This window comes from Lycium ferocissimum, chromosome 3, assembly GCF_029784015.1.
Source record: "Lycium ferocissimum isolate CSIRO_LF1 chromosome 3, AGI_CSIRO_Lferr_CH_V1, whole genome shotgun sequence".
In the NCBI taxonomy this organism is placed as follows: Eukaryota; Viridiplantae; Streptophyta; class Magnoliopsida; order Solanales; family Solanaceae; genus Lycium; species Lycium ferocissimum.
Genome location: NC_081344.1, coordinates 26,989,561 through 27,014,940, shown reverse-complemented (window position 1 = coordinate 27,014,940; position 25,380 = coordinate 26,989,561). Strand labels below are relative to the sequence as shown.

The following is a 25,380-nucleotide window of genomic DNA, read 5'->3' as shown; positions in this document are numbered from 1 at the left end:
TACACATGAGAAAATCGAATTTCTTTATCCCTCAACAATGTAATAATTTTCCTGACTATTGTATCAACAGCCCAGGGTGTAGACACCTCTTGTATCATGATTAATCTAGCAATGGTTGAATCAGTCTCAATTACCATATTTGTGAAGCCTTTATGCATGGCTGTCACTCCTACAGGATCGGGAGACTTTTTTTTACATATTACGAGAATGTCGTTGAAGTAGGAACTCGAAACCAAGAACGCTTCATTAAGAAAGAGATATTTCTATTGATAGGAACGTCCTAATCCTAATAAATACCACGTGAAGCGCGTGATCACCCAGATTCCTCGTCCCCCCTTCCTACGGGTTCCCCCACCGAGTGGATTGAATAACTGTTTTTTTAGTGCCATACCACGAAACAAGCAAAGATCTAAGGCTTTCTTTGCTCTACCTCTGGGCCGCAACCCCAGGGAAACTCCGAATACAGGCCTAGATCGTTTGTACAGACAGACTTTAGAACACTACCGGCACAAAACCTTAAAAGTCCGATTCTCCAAATTTTGTTTTCCTAATGACATAAGAAAATACAGCTTCGACCGCTCTTAGTTCTTGGACCGAATGGAAAAAGAAGTTCTTCCTCAAGATCAACCCGAAGTGCCTGCAAGGTTACTTTAGATAGGGGTATTTTCTAATTGAAAGAATTTTCTATTGAATGGAAGCTGATTTTACATCACTACTTATTATGGAAGACTCAAGCACACTTCCCTATACTTCTCCTAAGTGACATCAAAATACTCTTTCAGCCGATTCGAAAGCAGCAATAGATGAGATTCTAGGGGTTTATGGAATTTTCAAGATGTAGTTGGATCGGGTTAAATGGGGGGATCAATTAGTTTAAGTTAATTATATTGTTAACCAATGAGAGGCTGCCACACAATAAATGAAATTGTTAATTGGATTTTGAAATGGGACCATTTAAAATAAGGGTATTTTAGGCCCCAAAGGTTAACGTCGGGGATATTTTAGGCTCCAAAGGTGAATGAAGGGCATTTTTGCACCAAATCTAATAGTTCAAGGATATTTTAAGCCCTTTTTCGTAAAAAATTAATAATTCTAATATATATATATATATATATATATATATATATATATATATATATATATATATATATATATATATCAAAAGTCTCTTTTAATTTCTTAAATTTAGTAGTATCTAGTAAAAATCTTCATCTAAAAATTAAAATGGGAAGGAGGAAGTTGTACTATAATCATATACACCTTGACATGTTTGGTAGGACATATTCACCACATAATTTCCTGCAACGACCCTGTAGACAGGTAATCCCTGCCTACTCCCTCTCGGTCAAAATTTGAATTGGATTGCCTGCATCTCTCATATAACACCCCCACCCCCCCTTTATTTTTTGTTTTCTTGTTTCTTTTCCCTCTCAAATAAAAAAATAATCACCATTTTCAGTTTCTGGTTCTTGAAAACAGGACCCCCACTTTTCTTTTTTTTTCTGGGTTTTCTTCTCTTCTCTTCTTTCCCATTCTTTCTTATTTTTTGGGGTAAAAATATGGGGAGTTGTTTGAGTAAGAAAAGCACTTGTTCTTCTTCTCTAGCACTTGCAAACACAAATCAAGAAACCGAACCAAATACCCTAGTGGTAGAAAAGAAGAAAGTAGAGGGACATATAGTGAGAAGAGAAATCTTTGTTATCAAACACAGGATAAGTCATGAAGAGTCTAATAAAGAAGAAAATGATAATTTCAAGAAAGCAAATGAATCAATAAAACCATTGAGGAGGACTACAAGTTGTACAAAAGAAGAAGTTGATGCTATTTTGATACAATGTGGGAGGGTCAGCAGGAGTTCATCCCGGAAAAATGGTACTCTCTAGTTTCGATTTGTTTGTCTTAATTTTCATTTTAGTCCGTTTAAAACAGAATGTCTCCCTCCCTTTTTGTTCAACTTTGATGAGATATGCTTAAGACCGCAAGATTGGGCATTTTAGTGCATTCTACTTATCTTTAGGACCTGTTTGGCCATGAGAATTTTTCACTTTTTTCTTAATTTTTTTTAAATTTTATTTGAAAATCAGAGTTTGTTATGAAAATTGTATTTGGAATTTGGAAAACAGCTAAAACCCTCAGTACATTCAAACAACACAACTCCAACTTCAAGATTCCAAATAAAGTGAAAAATATTTGGTTTTCATGGCCAAACGCCTGCTTAGTTTAAGACCACAAAATTCAAAAGTTTTCTTACTTTTTTAAATTCCGTGTTAAGTCAAAACCAAACAAATAAATTAAAAAGGAGTGAATATTTCTTTTGCAGGTTTTGGTGAATCTTCTGAGAATACCAATACAAGTACTACAAATTACTCTATTTCCAAGAGAAGTTATGATTTTGACAATGAAAACAAAAGTGTTATTGGGAGCAGAAGGGTAAGCAGATCTCCTGTTAGAAGATCTGAATCACCAACTACTATTCAAAGGATTCAAGTGAAGAGAAATGTAGGTGTTGCATCTCCTCGTGCTCGGTCCCGGTCTCCAGCAAAGATGAATTCAAAGGCAACAAATGAGAACATGAATTCCCAACAGCAGCCTTTGTTCCTTAGCCGTAGCAATTCCAGGAAAAGAGAAAATTCTCCTTTCAGAAGAAAACCTGGAAGTGAAATTGATACCCCTGTAGACACTGGACCAATTCCCTTGTATACACAGGTTGGATTTTCTTATCCAAAGCAACTCCAGGGACATAATGTTTTTTGGGATATTTTCATTTTTGGCCCGTCCGGCCAAAATTAAGTATGAGCGCTAGCCAAAGTATACAAAAGTTATATACTGATTGTGTATATTATATGTATATTGTATGTATATTTATACTTAATATACAAAACCTATATATTTGATTGCTATTTTGTAAATTGGATCACTGAAAGGCATAGGACTGTAATTATCTCTATTCATGGGTTTTCTAAATGATTGTATGTACTATATCCATGATTGATTTCATGGTTTTGGTATTAGTCTATATTTGGCATTTATTTGACACAAATATGGTATGGTTCAAATGCAGAAACTGAATGCAGAAAACATAAACAACAGCAAAGTTGTTCTGCAAGGAACTGAGGAAAAACTTGGCATCAGCAAAGCAACTATAGATTACGGTCTTACGAATGTTTATGGCGAAGTCAAGGAGCAGCAGAAGCAGCAGCTGGCACAGGAGGTTAAAACATTGAGAACAGTTTCAGGATTCGAAAGCCTAATGCCCGAGGGAATAACAAGAAGAAGCAGGTCACCGAGTCTATCACGAGACCTAGACATTAATGATCTTAGAGTTGAGTCAAATCCTCCTACTCAATCATATACCGAGTTATTGCTTGAGGACATCCAAAACTTTCATCAAAAGAGCAGCAGCAACTCTTCATTTTCACTTCCACCTTGTGTAACAAAAGCTTGCTCAATACTGGAGGCAGTTGCTGACTTTAACTCAAGCACTAGTTCCAATCCATCCAGTGCTTTCTCTGAAGACAGAAGAAGAAACCCCACGGTTGAGCGATTAAACAAGAAGACCACCGCTTCTTTAGGAACCAATCCTCCTAGTATACAGAAGTATGCAACCTTCGGAAGGGGAACTGATGGAGGTGTTTATAAGGAAGAGCTGGAATCCTCAGAAAGCAACAGTTTTGTTGGTTATCAGCGATGTAGTTTTTCCCCTTCCTCACGAGAACCAAACTTAGCTGATTCAACCGATTCTTGGGCCCCTTCAAAATCTTACAGTAGGCTTTATATGAATCCACTAGCCTTTCAAAAGTGTACAGTATCTGATCATGCCCCTGATATGGATGAAGGTAAAAGAAGAGTGACTGCAAATAAGAGGGATTCTATCTACCAGCAGCATGGTAGAGTTCACAACAGTGGTGAACTTAGAGAGACTTATTAAGATATATGCAGTTTGTTCAAGGATTGATATGTAGCTGTTTGTGGTTGCACACTTTGCAACCTTTCCATTTCAGTGTTTATAGAATCATTTACTTGAAGTTACTGTGTTGCAGATATTCTTCAAAGTTCTATGACAGACATATGGGGGCTGATAATGGAGTTTCACATTTATACAGATTTCAAACTTGATAATAAGATATTGGAATAGGCACAAATACATATGTTAAGCTTGATGCTGTGGTAGCATGAGAATTCTGTACACAACTCTAACAGTTACATAGCTATTATTCCTGGACATTTTATCCAAGAAAAGTTTCTCTACACCTAATGTGATAATACATCATCTCGAAAACTTGGGTTGGGAAACCATCTCCAAGCAAGTTCTGGCTTGTATATTAACCTGTGCGTCTCCTCTTGTAGGGTCTTAATATAATCTTGAGAATTTTTTCTATACAGTGTATTTCTCTTGTGCAAAATGGAGTAATTAATCCGTTGAGCTTTCTTCTCTCTCCAGACACAAGGAGTATCAGTTGATTGCCAGCTATATCATTTGGCATCACTTTTGTAATTAACCATGTAAATTGCAGCCACTGTGACGAATGCTCCAATAAGTTGCACGGGTGTGAAGGTCTCATCTAGATATAGGAACCTGTATTGGAGTTGAATAACTTAGGCAGATCCAAAAGGGCAGAATGTAGAGACCAAAAAGCGAAGATAGAAACCAAATCAAATATGAACTGCTTTGAACAGTAGTCCTAAATATTTCTTCTTAGAAGCAGTCGCACGTGATGATCAATTGATATAACTTTCATCAGTTCGTTTAGGAGTTAAGCTTCTGATAGGAATCTTACCCAAAAACCGATGCAAACATTGGAGTTAAAAAGGTGAGGGAGCTGAGCTTTGTCAGGCTACCTGCAATGCTTAGTCTAGTCAAAATTGGTTGTAACTGACCAATAATACAAGGCATAATGTATAGTTTAACAATCAGGGACCTGCATCTAACCTCTTGTTGCATTGTAGAAGTATACACCATAGCTTATGGCACTTCCAAAGATTGAAGTATACAGCAAAGCCAACAAGTCATTCGTTGTTAGTTCCTTAAAACTCCCACTAATGACAGGTTCATGATTGAGAATGGAGATAGCCACCAGCGGAAGTCCCCCAATAACCATGTGCTGTAAATTGAAGTATCCAAAGTTAGCACTGCAGTTTGAGCATCAAAATTATAGTGTATTTCAACTCAGCAGTAAAGTAATATGACTCACCCATCCAGTAGCCATGACTGGGTCCGAGTATTTAGAAACCCAACGGACCATTACTGTGCCGACAGCCATGCTTTGTGCTGCAAGAAACATCCACCACTCTCCACTTCCCCAAAGTGTGAAGTTGCTATTATCAACAGAGAGAGCGGGTACCTGTACAATTAACTCAGTTATTTGAAAGCTGTATTAGTTAATGATCAGAGGGTAATATTCCACCTATTCCATTTTATATGACGTTCTTCCCTTTTCAGTCTGTTCAAAAAAGAATAGCACCTCTATATTTGGAAACTTCAGTTTTAAACATCCCATTTTACTCTAATTGGTATGCCTTATAAAATAGAAATGTCATGACATGTTTAAAACTTCTAATGATACTTTTGCTATGTGCCAAAAGTCTTTCTTTCTTTCTTAAACCTCGTGCCCTATCAAACACCGCCATATAAAAGGAAATGGATGGAGCAAGATTTATGACCATCAAAGGGTTCTCTTAAATTAGATATTTGGATTCTCTCCTTTCTATTTGTTTTATTTTGGGCGGGGCTAGAGGAATAATTGGAAAATATCTTCAGTCAAGGAGTGTACTACTTTCAACAGGTTAAAAGCTAGTAAACACAGAAATAACAAAAAGAATCATCTTCATCCTCTTTTAAGGGAGAATGGGATCTACGTGTACACAAGTGTAAGCACATGAAAAATGAACTGCACTGCAAAAGTCGTGTAAACATGCATAAAAATGTACATATAGCAATACACATAGAGACAGAAGCAGACCCAGGTTAACATATGAGGGCGCCTAGGCACCTGTAGATTTTTGATGAAACTATGCATATATACACATAATTCTTAAAAATCGTTTATCTAAGTGAAGGTGGCACCCGCAATCAGATAGCAGCGACAGGTGAGCTGGTTTACCGCCGCCTCCCAAGGCCTTCATGCACTTGCAGCTCAAGATCGAATCCCCGTCTATAGCAAAATTTTGTGATTCTTTCACTTTGAGATGGGCCTCCACGAGTAGTCAATGATCTTCTAGCCTTTTTTTTTTTTTTTCCTTTTTTTTTTTCCTTCTTGTTGATAGCCTTTATTAGTTTTTTAACTCTCGAGTAATTCTAGTTGGTGTTGCTTCACTTCGATGTGTTATGGGACAATGACATAGTAGAGCTTTCTCCTCCAATTCCTCTTCTAAAGGTTAATTTTATTTTATTTTTGGTTTTTTCTTCTTTTTTTTTTTTTAATTTTTTTTTAGTTCATCTAATTTAGCCATTCACAGTTGGATCTTACTAATTCAGTAATTCTTACAGATTTCTCATCACTAATTCACTATAGGTCAATATGCCTTTGCTCAGTTAAATTGATATCTTGAATAATGAATATATATGTTGTTGTATACTGATATAAGCAATCTCTTCTTTAAATACATTGACTGATTGCTTTTGACTTTACTAGTTCATTGATTTAATAATTACTTCAAGATGTACTAAGAATTTATTGTTTAGTCATTATTAGTACTCTTTATTCATTGATTGGCTAGTAAATTTGCAACATCTTCACATAAGATTATCATAAGTATTCGAAACAAAACACAAAAAACAGGTATTTTGTTCTAAAGCTAAATTTACTTTTCTTTCTAAAGAATAATATTGAAAAATGCCTTGCTTTGTTGTCATGATTGATGAAATTTATGAAATGATATACAGGTTGTTGCTTTAATTGATTTGTGTATCTATAAAGATATTTAGCAGTTGAACTTGAACAGCTGAAAATGTAAAACCATTTTGATAAGGTTGAAATTGAGACAGTACACCACAAACCGTTGGAGAAAAGCTGGAATTATTTTCTTTACATCTTTTGCAGCATCAAAATGAAAAATATGTGAAACAATGGATAAAGTATGCTATTTGATCTACCTCAAAAAAAAAAAAAAAATAATAATTATGCTATTCGATCTATTTTCTGAAAAAAGAAAAAGAAAAAGAAAAAAAAAATCTATTTTCTGCTATTTGAGAAGCATGTATCTTATCTGTAATTAGTTCTTTGAAAGGGGTATGCTTTCCCCTTTTGAAAAAACAAGATGTGTTAAAACTGTGCATGTTTACATTTATGTTGTCAAGATAGGTTGAAAAGTTAATAAATCGAACAGAAAACACGAGATCATCTGAGCCCACTTAATGCACCGGTCTAGTTAGACTTATGTAAAACTAGGGGCTTAACATGCCACGAGTTCAATTTTATTCTCTAACCAAATGGCTTTCACATACTCCCCCTATCCTTCCTCTTTCACCTCAACTAAACAGATGTCCGTCTACCTAGTCTCCTGCTTACCATGAATTCCAACAGAATCATGTATTTGGTAAAATCTCTGCTTAGAATTTTAAATTTCTGATACCTAAATTTGTCTCTGGTATCATATTCGCCACCACCGATTTTTGACATATTAAAGGGACAAACACATGCCAAAGGAGGACTAATTAGTATTCTGTTTATCATCCACAGCCTCCAGAGGAAGGACAAGGCTGACCCTAGCCATTTGAAATTATGGGAAATAAGTAGAGAAATTGGTTATTTCCTGTCAATATTACCTCAAGGAGTAAAAGGCCTATCACCCCGAGCACAAGACCTGCAGCTCCAACAGAACCTATGGACTCACCAAATAACAAAGCTGCGAGCACAGCCACTGTCAAAGGCTGTGAATCTATTATCACCTGAAATCGCAATAAAATCTTGTCAAAATTAAGTCCACTAATTATTTGAATATTATCAATTACTTTATTTTCGTTTAGCTGCACCGATTAGTTTAAGAAAATTGTTACTTGATCCTTCACTTACTCTAGACTCTATGTAACTACTCCGTTACTTATACCACTAATGCTAAGAGTCCCTAATTAGACATTATTGAATTTAGAAATATCACTCAGATGTTAAAAAAATACATAGTGAGCGATGTTCATGTTAACTCAATGCAGAATTGGAGTGGATATCCTATATCATCTATCGAAACCATCAGTAAGAAAAGCTCCATTTTAAAAGGTTGAATTCTGAAGATTCGGAATTCTATACAGCAGAAACGGTATACAATATAAGATCTACCTGCTATGGTGCTAAAATGCAGGTTACATTCTGTACAGTTCAATCATTTCAAACTGCTCAAGAAATGATTTTTTTTTTCTTCATAATATTAATTACAACTCACAAGCAAAAAAATTTAACACTGCTAAATTCAATATCAGCATAATACAACAATTTGCAAATGAGAAAGTAAAATTCATCTTACACTGCCTAAGCCAGCAGATGTCTTCTGAAGTCCTTCAGCAAGAAATCCCTGTCCACCATATATATCTAATGAGAAAGATTGTTGGCCCAATGATAAGAACTTGGTACCTAACTAAAAACTTAACCCAACCGGCATATAAAAGGTAGCAATCAAGAGCCGACAGTCTGATTCCATAATAGTGAGTTAAACCAACAGAAAAAGTAACCCTCATTTTTTGAAGACTAACTATTCATTGTAGTGCTAGTCATTGTTGTAACAAAGGCGGATCAAGGAATTGAAGTTTATGGGTTCCTACCGTAATCTCAAATCCGTACCTAAAGATTTGATCCACCCCATGTAACAACCTTAGGAGAACCACACACCCCAAAAGCTAGCTGTTAAGGTGGGAGAGCCCAAGGCTATTTAAACCCCACATCAGCGCACAGTAGTACCGATGTGGGACATAACACCCCATACCACTATTAAGTTTATATGGTGTTTTTGCAAAAAGAGTTTATATGGTGTTTGTTATCAGGCTTATTCTGTAACCACCTAAATCAATCAATTATTCAACTAGGATAAAGTCACAAATTTCATGGGTTCGGCCATATTAAAGCTTTATATATCCATTTCTCTATTCGGACCGATTTCATTTCAATAACAACAACAACAACATACCCAATGTAATCCCACAAGGTGGGGTCTGGGGAGGATAGAGTGTACGCAGACCTTACCCCTACCTCGTGCAGGTAGAGGAGCTGTTTCCGAAAGACCCTCCGCTCAAGTCAGTTTAAAAAAGATAAAATACAGCAGTAAAGCAGACATAGCACATAATAGAGAAATCATTACATAGCATACAAAAGTGGAAGATAAGTGACGCAAAGAAACAACAAGTAGTAACAGAAAATCGAAGGACAAGGAACTAAGAGACTAGTACTAATGCTACTAGCATGCAAGGGCCTATTTCATTCCAATACTGACAAATAAGTCTTATAATTCAGTATATGATTAATCACCTATCTTAGCTAAAACAACTATTGATCAAATAGTGCAAGAAAGTCAGATACCTGAAAACAAGTAGCATCAACAAGAGCAAAGAGTGTAATAGACAACCAAGCAATGAATCCATTAGGAAAATTCCTACCCTTTGAAGCAGCAAAACCAACCAACATTAAACCAGCAGGAATCAACCTAAATGATGAAACAAAAAAAGGTCCAGTCTTTGGTAAAACTTCCTTCATTGCTACCATAGCTGTACCCCAAAAGAAGAAAGGTGAAATTAACAAACCCCATTCCAATATTGTCTCAAACAACAACACCCTTTCATCTCCTTTCACATTTTTAAACATAAAGTTTGAGTCTTTGGATAATTCCTCAGAAGGGTTTACTACACACTCCACATCTAATCCAGTTCCTACACAGTCCACTTCTTTTGATGATGATTGTTTATCTTCAATCTTGGATTCAGTGGACTTTGTTTTTGAGAAAGAAATGAACTTTTTTGTGTGGGAATTAAGATAAAGATGATTCTTGGATAATTGTGGAGACTTATTATCATGTTTGTGGTTAATTGAGTAGTGATGGAATAAAGTGGGAGTTTTGCAAAGGGAATTAAGGTGGATAGTAGTGAGTGATGAACAGCAGAGAGGACTGGAAGAAGGAAAAAATGGAGACCATGCCATTTTTCTTCTTCCTTTCTCTTTTTTTTTTTTTTGATTAAATTTTCAACTTTTATGCTTTTATAGTTTCCCAACAATGATGGAAAAATCAAAAGGAATAAAAGATCAAGAATCTGAAGGTGTGGATTTGAGAAAAAGAAGAGAGCTCATTTGCACTTATGCCCTATTTTGTGCTAGTCTATAATTTTTATCCCTCATCACAAATTTGTCATTGGTCTTAATTTATGTTGCTTTTCAGATTTCAAAATTCAAATAAATCTATGTTTAATCGTAATCTTTTTATATATATTTTAAATAATTTGGTTTACCAATTATTGTGAGTTATAGTACTTTGTGCATAGTTTTCAAATATGTAAATCTTATTTTAAAAAATCTTAAAGATTACATGTTCGAATTCACCGTAAAAATCAAAATGTTTGACTTTTTTGAAATTCGAACTGTGCCACATAAATTGGAACAAAAGGTATAGCTTTTTTACGAGCATAAGTTTGTATTTTTACATCATAATATCTCATAAATTGTATCCCGCATGACTAAAAAACTTATGTCTCACTAAGCATAAGTTCGATTGCTAAAGAACAAAACTTAAATATCAGCTCATATGAAGGTCAAAAGTTAAAGACCAGCTCATTTGAAGGGAAATTCGTGCAATTTCTTCAAAGAAGAGAGGGCTGAAATTATGGTCCACCAAGGAGCAGGTGCACTTTGTGATGGGCCTGTCCCAATTAGATGTCCCAAACTCATAGACTTTTTTTTGCGCTTGAGTGCCCTCTTTTAATTTGTCTTTATATTTTTTTCCTTCAGTCTTCTTCTTTAAATTTTGCCCTCGTTCGCCTTGTTTAATGAAAGTTTTTTGACGAAATTATCCTTACCCCATTAAAATCCTTTTTATTTCGTCATTTGCCCTTTTTTTTTTTTTTTTTTGCTTCTTCTTCCTCCTCTCGTTTTGTGTTTGTCTCATATGTTCTAAAACGTAGGTACGAATTTGGATCTTTTGCTCGTTTCAATATTTGTTTTTATGTTAAATTGTTATTTGTTGAATTAATATCTTTGTCTTCATCGTTTTTTATATTTAATTGATCCTTTTTTATTTAAAATGATAATGTCTTGTTATAGTGTCCGTATGATTTTTTGAACTTTAGTTTCATTCCCCATGTATATATTTTAGTTTTTTGAATGTCGTATTATGAATGTCGTAATATGTTTTAGTTGATTTTGATATGCGTTTTGGTTTTCTCTTTGTTGAATCCCGGTTTCGACTTTTGTTTTTATGTTGTTCGTCATTGCTTTTATTTAATAATGGTTTTTGTGAAGAATGTGTTTGTTTGAGGCAACATATGCCTGGTCCCGGCAGAGTTATTGATTTTTGAAAGCTGAAGTTATGCCGGCTCCTAAAGATAAAGTTATGCTTGTTCTAAGCATAACTTCATGAATTAAGTTAATTTATGTGTGCTTGGTTTTATGGTGTTTTCTTGTTAATAATTTTGATTTTTATGCAATCTTATGTGTTTTTGGTGTTGTTTTGTTAATAATGTTTTGTTTTGGTTATGAAAAATGAAAGTTTGCCTCTCACGGCATAAAAGTTAATCTTTATAAAGTTATGTTTGTTCCGCATAACTTCATGAATTAAGTTAATTTATGTGTGCTTGATTTTTTGGTGTTGTCTTGTTAATAATGTTTTTGTTTTGCTTATGAAAATGAAAGTTGCCTCTAACAACATACTTTGTTCTTTTGTAAAGTAAATTTCTGCCTCCTCCGGCATACTTTTCTAGTTCTAAACACTTGCGTAAATTTTTATTTTGCTCATGAAAATAAAAGTTTGCCTACCAAAGATACTTTGTTCTTTTGTAAATGAAAATAGACTTGTCTAATTCTTAACGCTTGTGTACTTTTTGTTTTGCTCATGAAAATGAAAGTTTGCCTCTAACAGCATACTTTGTTCTGTTGTAAAGTAAACTTCTGCCTCATCCGGCATACTTTTCTAGTTTTAACACTTGCATACTTGATGTTTTGCTTATGAAAATGAAAGTTTGCCTCTAACAGCATACTTTGTTCTTTTGTAAAGTGAACTTCTACCTCCTCCGGCAGACTTGTCTAATTCTTAACACTTGTGTACTTTTTTATTTTGCTTATGAAAATGAAAGTTGCCTCTAACAGCATACTTTGTTCTTTTGTAAAGTAAACTTCTGCCTCATCCGGCATACTTTTCTAGTTCTTAACACTTGTATACTTGATGTTTTGCTTATGAAAATGAAAGTTTGCCTCTAACAGCATAATTTGTTCTTCGTCATTTTTTATATTTAATTGATCCTTTTTTATTTAAAATTATAGTGTTTTGTTATAGTGTCTCTACGATTTTTTTCAACTTTAGTTTCGTTCCCATGTATATATTTTGATTTTTTGAATGTCGTATTATGAATGTCGTAATATGTATAGCCTGATTTTGATATGCGTTTTGGTTTTCTCTTTGTTGAATCTTTGAAGTTTTGCCTGTGAACAACTTTTTATGTTGTTACTGCTGTTTTTCTTTAATAATCTGATTTTTGTGAAGAATGTGTTTGTCTGAGGCAACATATGCCGGGTCCGGCAGAGTTTATGATTTTTGAAACTAAAGTTACGGTTCCGCATAAAGTTATGCTTATTCGGCATAACTTCATGAATTAAGTTAATTTATATGTGTCTTGATTTTTTGGTATTGTCTTGTTAATAATTTTGATTTTTATGCAATCTTATGTGTTATTGGTGTTGTTTTGTTAATAATATTTTGTTTTGGTTATGAAAAATGAAAGTTTGCCTCTCACGGCATACTTTGTAATTTTTTAAAGTGAACTTCGGACTTGTCTAATTCTTAACACTTGTGTATTTTTTTGTTTTGGTTATGAAAAATGAAAGTTTGCCTCTCACAAGATACTTTGTAATTTTTTAAAGTGAAGACTTGTCTAATTCTTAACACTTGTGTATTTTTTTGTTTTGCTCATGAAAATAAAAGTTTGCTTCTAACAGCATGCTTTGTTCTTTTATAAAGTGAACTTCTGCCTCCTCCGGCAGACTTGTCTAATTCTAAACACCTGTGTACTTTTTTGTTTTGCTTATGAAAACTAAAGTTGCCTCTAACAGCATACTTTGTTCTTTTGTAAAGTAAACTTCTGCCTCCTCTGGCTTACTTTTCTAGTTCTTAACACTTGTGTAAATTTTTGTTTTGCTCATGAAAATGAAAGTTTGCCTCTAACAGCATACTTGCCTCTAACAGCATACTTTGTTCTTTTGTAAAGTGAAATTCTGCCTCCTTCGGCATACTTGTCTAATTCTTAACACTTGTGTAATTTTTTATTTTGCTTATGAAAATGAAAGTTGCCTCTAACAGCATACTTTGTTCTTTTGTAAAGTGAACTTCTGCCTCCTCCGACATACTTTTCTAGTTCTTAACACTTGCGTAAATTTTTGTTTTGCTCATAAAAATGAAAGTTTGCCGCTAACAAAGATACTTTGTTCTTTTCTAATGTAAACTTCGCCTCCTCCTAAGATACTTGTCTAATTCTTAATACTTGTGTATTTTTTTTATTTTGCTTATGAAAATGAAATTTGCCTCTAACAAGATACTTTGTTCTTTTGTAAAGTAAACTTCTCGCTCCTCCGACATACTTGTTCGTAACTTTGCTCGATTATTTTTTGTCAATCGAAGTTACTATAATTTCAAGTCTAAGTCATTGAGCATTGTATACTAATCAAATGGAACGTATAAACTAATAAAAATCGAACAAAGCAATAAATTTGATCAATTCTATGTTGTTGAGTAAAATTATGATTCGCAATGTTGAATCTGTTGCATATCATTGTTTAGTTCATAGAAGATGATTTGTTGTTATTTTCAAATATTAACAAATCTAAACTTAATAAAGCATGAAATTGAGTTGAATTACATTCAATTGAAACGCTATATATTATATATTTTATCTTTTTTCGATGTTGTAGGAAACAAAATCAATGGAGATTTCTCCGTGAAATGTTGGAACGATGGAACGATTGAAAGGTTTGTTGTTGAAATGATGGATAGGTTTAATTGGATGTTTGGGGTTCATTGCGTACTTTTAGATTTTTATATGTTATGGGTAGGGATAGTAAAGTCTTTTTCTTATTATCTTTTAGCTTAGAAGGGCAAATATTAAAGACCACGCATTATGGGGGCAAAAATTAAAGACCAGCGCATTTGAAGGGCATTCGCGCCAATTGCCCACTCATAGATGACAGGTGACAGGAGTAGAGCAGTTTGAAGGATTAAGCTCAGGTCCATTGAAGATGAATTTCTCTATTTTCAGGATTTGAAACTTAATCTATCTAGTGTTGCATTAAAAATCATTTAGACAACGTAAAAACAAAGTTGCATTACTATTGCTCTTAGTTATAATAATTAAAGCTTGTTGTACTCAAAAAACAGAGGGAATAAAGAATGCTCTAAGGGGTCGTTTGGTAAAGTGTATTAGGTAGAATCAGAGGCGGATCCTAAATTATAATTTAACGGGTTCGATGATTTTGATTATTGAATCCATCATCTTATTTGAGTTATGAGTTCGTAGGTCAATATTTTCAACAATTTCAATGTATTTTACATCAAATTTTTTTTTTAAAAAAAAATCATGTTTTGCTAAAAGTTATGGGTTCATTTGAACCCATAACTATTATACTAGATACACCCCCCGGGTAGAATACTATTGGTATAAAATTTTAGTATTACAAACCTTGTTAATACCGGTATAAAAGAATGCTCCAAGAAATAAAGAAGATTTTAATTTTTAAACTTGTGGTTTTAAACAATATATATAATATACCAAAATATCCTTTGAATCTTATGATCTTAAAATATATCATTTAAATTATTAAAATTAAAGAGTTAATAAATATAGAAAATGACATTTTTCTAAAAGACTAAAAAAGAAAAAAGAAAAAAGAAAACACATAACATTGAAACAAAGGGAGTACGTGAAGATAAATCCAACTGGAATAATTTATTACTATAATAACTAAATTAAATACAAAGTAGAATGAACAGAATGTGTATAATACATCAGTCTTATTGTAACAAGCTCAGCAAAAAATTTACAATCTATATACAATCCTCCACCTGATTATTGTATGCAAAAATAAAATGAAGAAAAAGACGGAAAAAAGTTAAATAAAAATAGTGGTGGACTATATATATACTAATCAAGAATGTAGCAATTAAAACCTAAAGCGAACCTTACACTTATTATCCCTAATCCGAATAACATTATCCTGAGACAAGCTATCCACGTTTAGACTGCACTTCAACAAGAATTTCCACTTCATAAGCTTCAATTTTCCCAACTTAATCCTCACTGGAACCTTAACTCTAATATTCAATGGAATTTTTCCTGTCTGTTGATCTTCTTGCAATAACTGCAACAAATTTGTAGCATTATCTGTTTGCCCATTCAAGTTCACGTTGAGTATAGTAGTATTTCTATGGCCCTGATAGAATTTTGGTAATGACCCTTCACATAAATTTGTGCCTCTGTACCATACACTTAAATGACTTCCATTTTCATAGTAAATTCCAATCTTTTTGTTGGGATTTCTTGCAGTGATGTTCACGTTAAATGTCGCGGACAAACTCGTGTCATTGTTTGTGTTGAATTGTGTAATTCTCATGCTATCGACAGAGTATTTTGGTATTTTTGGTTGGAAAACAAAGTAAATTACGGCTGCTGCAATGCCTAGGAGTATTATTAGTAAGAAAAACAAGCAGCATGTCCAACATAGGCATCTTTTGCAGCAACTTTTTCTCTTTTTTGGTGGTTTTGAGGGTGCATATGGGGTTAATGACCTTTTCAATGGTGGTGGCTGCTGCCTCTCGGGATCGCCGTTCTCCGATCGAGAAGAGCCACGTGGCACCAACGGAGCGGTGGGTTTAGGTTGCGCTTCCTGCACCGGCTCGGACACCGGTACCGGATGGATTTTTTGATGATCTGTCATGGCGAAAAATATAGTTGCTAGATCAAGTACGAAAACAAGGAGAGAAAAATGTTACTACAAATTTTTCCTTTTTGGACCAAGATTTTTTTTTTATATATAGGACTTTGAAGGGGCTTAGAGAAATAGTTTGAGTATGTGAAAGAGGCATTAAAATACAAGTGAAGCGAAGCATGATGATGGACTATGTATATTTTGAAGCTTCCTGAATTTGACTTTGATGTTAAAGGTAGATATGTGCGTGTCTGCACAAACTATTTTTGTATTAGGGAGTCTCCGCATGCCTTAATGGGTCTATGTTTCTCCATTGCTTTTGTGTATATTATTATATTTAATAAAATCTTGATGTAAGGTATGCCAAATTTCGTTATAGAAGACTTTGGACGCGCTAATGCTTAGGGTCCAAAAGTTCGGCTTGGTGCATTCACCAAGAAAATACACTTAAAATATCTTTGCACAATTAGAATAATTGATCAATTGGAACTTGTTATATATTTTTATATTTTAAAGTCACTATATAAGATTTAATATAGAGAGTTAATTAATGTCATAATATAAAAAAAATTCACAATGTTAGTGCACAAAACGTAAAACCATTCACGAATTATCAGCTCATTTGGTACGAATGCAATAATTTAACCGATCATCAAAGTTTCACATCCAATATTAAACAGTTTACATATTACCTTTAGTTAATACCATTTGCAAAAATATGTACTTAGTAGTATCTAAAATCATCAAAATGACTGATTTATTAAATATGTACGCACATTTTCACCTCTTTTAAGTTATTTTTCTTAGTTTTTGTTCAACCGATGGAAATTAATATTTGGGAATTTGCATGATAATTAGTAAACTTTGATTAATGCTAACCGTGGCAGGTTTCTCAATTGTTTAAGAATCAAGAGTCTCGCATAGTCAAACACCTCAAACCTTTAATTAATTAATCCAATTTAGGAATTTAACCAGATGTGTTGTGTTTGTTCAAATGTTTGTATAAAAAGAAATACCGTTAACTACCATACAAATGTGAAAATAGGTCCGTTGACCATATTCCTTTCACATGTTAGTATGTTATCCAAGTACACGCCACCGCAAGAAAAAGCAAATTAAACTTTTCTTTGTTCCGTCATTTAGATATATGAAGAAGTCTTAGTTAGCAAGAAAAATACTCTTTCCGTCTCAATTTATGTGGCACCGTTTGACTTGACACAAAATTTAAGAAAGAAATAAATATTTTTAAAATTTGTGATCTAAAATAAACTTTAACCATTTTGCGTCTAAAAATAATTTCATTAACGGTCAAAGGAAAATTTTAAAGTTAAATTAATTTTTAATTATAGAAAGATGATATTCTAGTACTAAATTTGAGAGAAGTTAAAGCTTAGAAACAGAAGTTAAAGCTTAGAAACAGACTTTTTGGAAGCTTCCATATATAGTTTAACCAAATCCTCTTCATTGGAATGCATTGACCGTTGCCTTCTTTCTATGTGATCTTTTGTTGCTTTTGAAGACCAAATCCTCTTGACATTTGGTACCTTGAGTAGGCAAAGGTAGAATTCATGTTTAAGGAATTGGTGGCAAAGGGACACGTATTGGTACGTAAAATTGATGAAGAAAAAGGAACTTGAGCTTGGCTCATTTCTAGTCAGAGAGTGGACATTCTTAAGCCACTTGCGCACCAATAATTATAGTGTATAAGTTGATACAAGTTTATTCAATGTTTGGTTTCTGACTCATCTGTAACTTAATACATCATTGATGTACTATTATTTCATACCACCAACAATATGGAATAAGTAATTCATATATACCTTATACATGGAGAAAGTAGTAAAAGGATAAAACTACCTTTATTTTATCATAGAAATCAATGAAGATCAAGAATCTAGGGGTGTAATTGTTTGTTTGTATGTATGTATGTGTATATATATTAGTGTCATCTGGCCCGTGCTAAGTCCGGGCCCAAACCGACGTTAAAAATTAAATTTGTAAATATTTTTAAATTTTTTTTGCTCTTGCTTATTTTGCTTTTGTAACATCAGTTTGACACTTTCGAAAATATTATTATATGATGAAATCAATAAAGTTAACTTATAAATAAATATAAATTATTAAAACCTCGGTATTGTAAGATACGTTTGTAGATGTTCTGTCAAATTAAACCACACAAAAAAAAAAATTTGAAAAGTCAATGAAATAAATAGTTCTCACTTTAAGCTTTCTTTTTCCTTCCAAAAGATGCATGTTAAAATAACTTCTTTTTCTTTTTCTTAATTTAATGAACCATTTTATGAAATCTACATTGTAATAACTTTTTCATGTTGAACTTATCTATTTTGACCTAAATTATATAAGATATTGATATCCGATATTTCACAAATTAAATAATTAAAAAAATTAAAATTATACTTTTTACAATTAACTATAGTTTTTTTTTTCAAACACTTTCACAATATATATACTAATATTTTAATAGACTAATTTATTAGAATATTTTATGTTGAAAGTGTGTGCACATCAAATTTGATTAATTAACTATTGTACTTTGAAATTCATTTTTCGATTGAGACCGAAGGAATATAATTTACATTTTTTATACTTTTTATAGTATTTAATAATGATATAAGTTATTTGTGTTAATTTTTTTAATTTAAATTTAATCCTACCTTAAGTGAAATCTATGTTAATTATTTATGTTTGTGATCATGTACGACACAAAATTACATGACAAATATAAAATTTATGTTTAATCAGATGAATAAAAATTTAGAATTAGCAAATGATAAATGGTAAATAACATCAATTAATAATATTATAAGAGTAATATGTTAACTCAATAATTAAGCCTATATTAATATATAATGTCTATAATAAATTCTTAAGAAACTTTTTAATTTAAAGTAAATTTAATATAGTAATATCTCCACATAAAAGACTCAAATATGTATGAGTGTGCTTTATAGGGTCCACAACCTTTTCTATGACATCATCATCTTTAGTGGCATGACAAAAGTCCTTAAAATTTACTAAAATGTGTGAGGATTTGTAAAGTAATTAAAACTTTAATTAGGGGTAAAAAGACACAAAAATTCATGTGAGGACTACAAAACTTTGAGATCCTCTCTTATATATAGTAGTAATATATATTTTAAATGATATCTTGCATATTCAATTTTAATGCAATGAACCAAACACCCAACAACAAATGGATACTTCAAAGCATTATTTGGCTATAACAAAGCGTAATTACGTTTCAAACGTTTTCTAGATATTTGAATCGATTAACTTGGTACGAGGGATAAGGTAAGGTCCAATTAATTCCGGGATTAAATTTGAGATGAGTTTGTCCCACATTTGTTTGAGATAAAATCGCGATATAACTAATCCTGAGATTAGTTATCCCAAAATTATAGTGTTAATTTTTATCCGAGACTGGGACCCGGGATAACTAATCCCGAGATAATTAATCTTGAGATAACTTAACTGACCAAAGGACCCCTCACAACTGATAATGTGTTGAGTTATGATAAGTATGTGTTTTGATTATTCACAAACAGGTTTGAAGAGCTTGGTTCATGTGTGTATTAATGTTAGAAGAAGGGTTCGAGTAGGAAACTTTGGAGGCGGTGCAGAATTATTGTGATTAATTAATTCGAGATATTAAACAATGAATTAATTATTTGGTGGATGAAGTTTCCAGTTCGCACAAGGAAAGGGTTAATTAAGGAAATTTTACATAGTGTAGAGAATATATAAGCGATATTTATATTTAGTAACTACATTTTATTTTAATTACATCTAGTAACTAACTGTTGTATTTCAATTACACAAGGTAACTAATTCAAAACCCGTCTTTCTTCTCTCCTCTTTTACCATCTCCACCACTGTCCTTTTTCTTCCATCTCCCTCTCGTCTCTCTCCATCTCCATCATGCCCTCCATCTTCAGCCACCATGAAACCAACCCCACCATCCCTCCATTGCTCCTTAAACCACCAATATTGTTGCATAAAAGTTTTACACACTGGTTCCATCAAGCAACTAACTAGAATCAATGGTTCACAATCATATGTGTCAGATAAACTAATGTAACACTATGGTTAGAGCAGATATGCTCGTACTCAGTATAGTAGTAATTGGATTCGAATGTGGATGAAATCTGGAAACTTAATTAGGGAGGAGCAGTGGAGGGATGATGGTTTGAGGAGCAATGGAGGAATGCTGCCGGAGCTGATCACCGGACGGTGTATCTCAAATCTGAATGTATTTTCTTAGATCTAAGTGTATTTTATTTCTTGTATTTCAAATCTGAGTGTATTTTATTTCTTATATCTCATATCTGAGTGTATTCGTTATTTTTTAGTGTAAAATAGAGTATTTCTTTATGTATTTTTCGCCTATATTTCGAATAAGATTTTTTTGTATACAACTGAATATCCCTATATTTTCTTGCATTTATGTTGTTTGAATACAACCGAATTTAAATACAATAAGCTGAATACAGTGTAAAATTAGTTACGAATGAATACAGTTGAATTGAATACATCCGAATTGAATACAGCGAAATACAACCGAATTTGAATACACGTTACTGTAGCTACGAAATGTAATTAGAAAAAGTATAGTTGTGCCTAAAAAACCCCCTTAAATTGTAGTCATTTGTGTAAGTTGCCCATTAGTTAAAGCTACATGCTTGGAAAGGAAGCCGCATGAATCAAGGAAGTCAAGTTTGACTAGGAAGAGTTTTTTTAAGGAAAATTTCCTTATTTCTTGAAGCTGATTTGTGTATAATTTGGATAGATATTAAAGACCTATTTCAACACAAATTAGAGACATTCTCACGCCCTTAAGCACCTATTATTGCTACAAATTGGCGTTGGGATATGCGAGACGAAGTGAATGAACTAGGTGCTTGAACCTGGTATATGAACATGTTCCAACTCAGAATTCTACTGTGAGTTGGATTCCTGAAATTAAATATTCCGAGGTAAGAACTTGTTGGAAAAGTTACAGGATTTCTTTCCTTAATTATCCTGGTATACTTCAGACTCCAAAAGGGATTATGAAGCCGCATGCCCGCTAGAAGCCTAAGTCAACTCAAACCTAAATTCTCTTAATATGCCTCATTATGTAGGTTTGTGTTCAGCCGATTTACTGCGCACCAAAAGCTATACATATATTTGATGTTGGCTATGCATCCACCAAATAATGTATAAGGGACCTGGTTTTGTACCAATTCCCTCATGCAGTGCAGTGAGTAAAGAAGGCACGATTTTACCGTGGAAAACTCCTTACTCAAGGGATTAAAAATCATGACCTACCCCAGTAGGATTTCAACTCCACTACACGAGTAACTTCAGATTACAACCTATTACAAGCTAGGAACTAACTCCCATAATCCCTCTACCCTTACAATAGTAGCAACCTAGGAATTAACTCCCGTAGTCCCTCAACCTTTGCAACACACCGAATTGCATAAACCTCCACTTGACGAACTCTAGGCAAGGAAACTAATACACCTAGACTAACTCTAGCCTAGTGTACCATTCAAAGTTCTTGTGAAGACACTCTTCCAACAAGCAACCTTTGAGAATTCAACTAATACAACTAAGCTAACTCTAACCTAGTGTACCACTCAAGAGCTTGTGGAAGCAACCTTAAGAATTTAGAACACCTACAAACAACTTCCTTTTTGGGAAGAGTAGGTTTACAGTTTAAGCACAAAGGAACAAAGACCTACAACAATCTAAAGAACATAGACAATATCTTGTGTCTGTATCAGGGTCTTCAGCCTGTAGATGGCTTTGTTTGTGAGAGATCTTGAGAAACTTGCGTCGGCAGATTTTGCACAATTTGGATTAGTTTTTTCAAGTCTACTGAATATGTTGCCATCATATTGTATATATAGTGGGAGCATGTGGGATGGATAGAGACCACTCATTCATTTTAACCTAAAGCATGGGCCAACTCATAGCTGTACTTGTGTGCAGCAAGTGGCTCGGCTTTACATCTGTTCTCTACTGATTGAGCAAGGTACAAAGAGAGCAGATTACAAACCAGATCTCTATCTGGTTTTGAAACAATTTAATAATCATCAAAACACGAATGCACTTGGAACTATCAATTTTCCCCTTTTTGATGATGACAAACTCATAGACTGATGTTTCCTCTGAGAACCAGCTTCCCACTTGTTCCCCTGTGAAGCAGACCGTTATTTTAGAGCACCTGCAATATGTTAGCGACAATGCAACATATTTCTACTGCATGTCTTCCCCCTTAGTTGAAGATGACGCAAAGACATTTCTAAGATGTCTTCCGGATATCCTCGCATTCTTTCTCACAACACAGTGATTCCATCGCCACATTTTCACTACATATGCACATTATTCATTATATTTTTCCCCCTTTTGGCATTATGAAAAAAGCAACCATAGTGCAGCCAGTAAGAGGTACAAGCAGAGAATATTATAAACAGAATCAACACGAGCAATCAACCAGTAGTGCATAAAAAATAGTAGAAGTCCAAGAATAGGAAGTAGTTCAAACAGTACAAGCATATGTCAAAGTAAACTACTAATGTGCCAGTCAGACAAGAAAGGTAGAAAATATGGGGGTTAAGACATCAGCCAAGGGAGGACAAAGGAAGGGAACATAGACTGAAGGAAAATGCTTAGAGCTGATTACTGGGGGTGATCCAAGGCTTAAAGAAAATTGTCAATTTTCTCAATATAAGCGCACTGATCTTGCAGCATTTGGTTCTGAGATCTTCCACTTTGATCTTCAACTCATCCCTCAAAAGAGCATTCTCACCTTTCATCTGCTTAATTTCTACATGTGGTGTCTACAGGGCTTTGGTGAGAACATAGATAGTGGAGCCTTCTCCTTTAGGCCCACACTCACAATCTTCCAGAGTAGCCATGAAGATCACATTCTCTTTTATTCCCAAGGTAGCTGTGCTAGTCCTCACATTAAAATGCCCAAGGACCTTTGTCAGGGAAAAGCCATAAGGAAGATCAGGATCATTTTCACTAGTGCTCACTGCATTGATCATGATTGCTAGTAGATTGATCGGTTCAAGAGTTGACAAAGCTTCCATGAGTACCATATGTTCTAAAGTGACACTGCCATCCCTTCCACTTCTTGGTATGAGCACCTTGTCTACAAACTCGAAAACCAGTTGACAAGTGGGCTCGAGATCCTATTTGAGGAGCTTTCCTGGACAGACTGACTTAATAATCACATTTTTGAATGAGGTGGAAGCCCTTCTATTCACATCCCTCAACCCTTCATTTGGTACTCCCAAGATTTCAGCTTGTCTTTGCTTCAGTCAGCACAAAGTCTGTCACATTCAGTGTTAGGGCCAGAGCACTGTCATCAAGATGAAGTAGATTTGTATACAGTTCCATTACTTCAGCTTCATACACACAAGGAGCCGGTGCAGTAAGAATATGAGTCCACCTTTAAAATTTCACCATCTCCCACAGTTCTTTCATCCAGTCTCGTCTTCCAGGTTTACATCAATCATCATCCCAAAGAGAATTTTCTGCGTTTGGAGATGTTCCTTTCTCAGTTCAATTTCATGTATCTCAACGGAACTTGTCCTCTATTTTTTTTGCGAGGCAGATTGAGTATCACTTTCTTCTCCTCCTATCTCTTCCTCTCCTCTTGTCATTCCCTTTGATTTCCTTTTCTTGTTTTCCTTCATACTCCCCAGAGATCTGATTACACACTGAGCAAAGTATGATATCACCATCAGAGTCAACATCTTCTCCCGAGTGTTTTTTTGAGGCACCAGATGCTTTAGCACAGATGGGATACCAAGTTTTCTTCTCAGGGTGAGAGACGGGTACGACATCTGTAGCCTTTTCTTTCCTGTTAAGATTTTCGACCTGTTGTCCTTTAGAATTGTCGTTGTTACCTCTTCCCATTTCAACCTCTCTACTTGTTTCATCCGATTCTTTTGACGAGGATTCTGACGATCTTTCCTCAAGATTCAAGGGTCCTCTTAGTTCGAAGACACCAGATAGAGATGTAGATATACTTTGGTTAGAGGAGATTGAGTGCTTTGAGGATGATGATTGGGAGTTCATTTTGATTTGGCTTGAAGGAGGGTTTTGAGATATTTGTACTTGGTAAGAGTGATGAGATAGGAGTTGGTTCAGACAGCCTTGTATACGACAGAAGAGAGAATGAGAAGTTCGACGGTCTAACGGTTTTGGTAAGTGAAGAGAGAAAAGGACAAGAGAGATGTAGTTAAGGTGTTCGAGATAACATTTTAGGACAGGTGTGAGAGACGAGACAGACTGGGTCAGAAGTGAAGCGTCTATTGGAAGACTTAAGGTTTGAAATTTTAATTAGAAGATGCTTGACCGACTTAACACTTAAATAGTTAAGAACATATGAAGGAACTGAAAGAACTACTAACCTGAGTCACAAAGAGACCGGATCTCTGGATAGTTTTAGCCGTGCTGAGCAGCAGTTCTGTACTTTGCTCATATGCTATCCTTCACCTCCTATGTGGCATACCCCTTCTTCTCTCACATACACCTTTCTCTTCTCTCTCCTCATCTTGCATATGATGTCAGTGTTTGGATTTGGGAACCCAAACTAGCTTGGGTCCCTTATAGTTATAAAAGGGATGGATCAAGTTCCTCTTCACCCAAACAGGCAGCACATTCCCTTTCTTCTTCTGAGGTCCTTTCTTTTGAGAATCAGTTCCTTCTGTGCCCAAACTTGCTTTCCTTTTTATGAAGTCTCTGTTCCTTTGAAAAGATTCAATTCTTGCTTTGCAAGACTCCTTGTAGTGACCTGCTTGCCCGCAATGAGTGTAAAGCCAATTCTCAGTGGTGGAGACATACTTGCTGTGAAGATTGCAAGGTGTCTTCTTGTAACCAATCCCTTCTCTATTGCTTCATTTACTCTTGTACATGGAGGTAATTATGTCAGAGGACCAGGTCCACTTGAGAGTTTTTGAGGACCAGGTCCACTTGAGAGTTTTTGAGGACCAGATCCACTTGAGAGTTTTTGTCAAGATCAAGCTTAATTCTGTTCAAGTCTTCCTTCAATTGCTTGATCCTCTCAACTTCAGTTGTGAGACTTAGTTTTGCCTTTTTTATCTCGTCATCAAGCTCCAAGTAAATTTTACTAGCTTTACCCTTCCCTTTAAGTGAAGCTCCTTTATCCCCTTTTATTTGACCTTTCAGGATAATATTCAGTTGATTGGTCTGATCAACGTGCTCTCTCATCTCTCTAATAGACACCAACAGATTGTCTCTT

The 25,380-nt window shown here is 34.4% G+C and overlaps 3 protein-coding genes across 3 annotated transcripts; 1 reads left to right on the top strand and 2 right to left on the bottom strand.

Moving 5' to 3' along the window:
- The first annotated feature begins 1,401 nt into the window (after nt 1-1,401).
- On the top strand, nt 1,402-4,102 carry LOC132050125 (uncharacterized protein At1g65710-like). The gene is made up of 3 exons (XM_059441187.1): nt 1,402-1,872; nt 2,321-2,706; nt 3,062-4,102. Exons 1-3 carry the CDS (start codon nt 1,560-1,562, stop codon nt 3,926-3,928), a joined length of 1,566 nt encoding a protein of 521 aa, XP_059297170.1. The 5' UTR covers nt 1,402-1,559; the 3' UTR covers nt 3,929-4,102.
- Nucleotides 4,070-10,226, bottom strand: LOC132050126 (WAT1-related protein At3g02690, chloroplastic). The gene is made up of 7 exons (XM_059441188.1): nt 9,504-10,226; nt 8,458-8,505; nt 7,766-7,888; nt 5,193-5,342; nt 4,931-5,102; nt 4,779-4,839; nt 4,070-4,576 (listed from the first exon to the last, which is right to left on the bottom strand). The coding sequence occupies exons 1-7, from the start codon at nt 10,116-10,118 to the stop codon at nt 4,474-4,476; spliced, it is 1,272 nt and encodes a 423-aa protein (XP_059297171.1). The 5' UTR covers nt 10,119-10,226; the 3' UTR covers nt 4,070-4,473.
- A 4,867-nt stretch (nt 10,227-15,093) lies between these two features.
- Nucleotides 15,094-16,334, bottom strand: LOC132050124 (NDR1/HIN1-like protein 6). The gene has a single exon (XM_059441185.1). It carries the CDS (start codon nt 16,104-16,106, stop codon nt 15,333-15,335), a length of 774 nt encoding a protein of 257 aa, XP_059297168.1. The 5' UTR covers nt 16,107-16,334; the 3' UTR covers nt 15,094-15,332.
- Between the last annotated feature and the right edge of the window lie 9,046 nt (nt 16,335-25,380).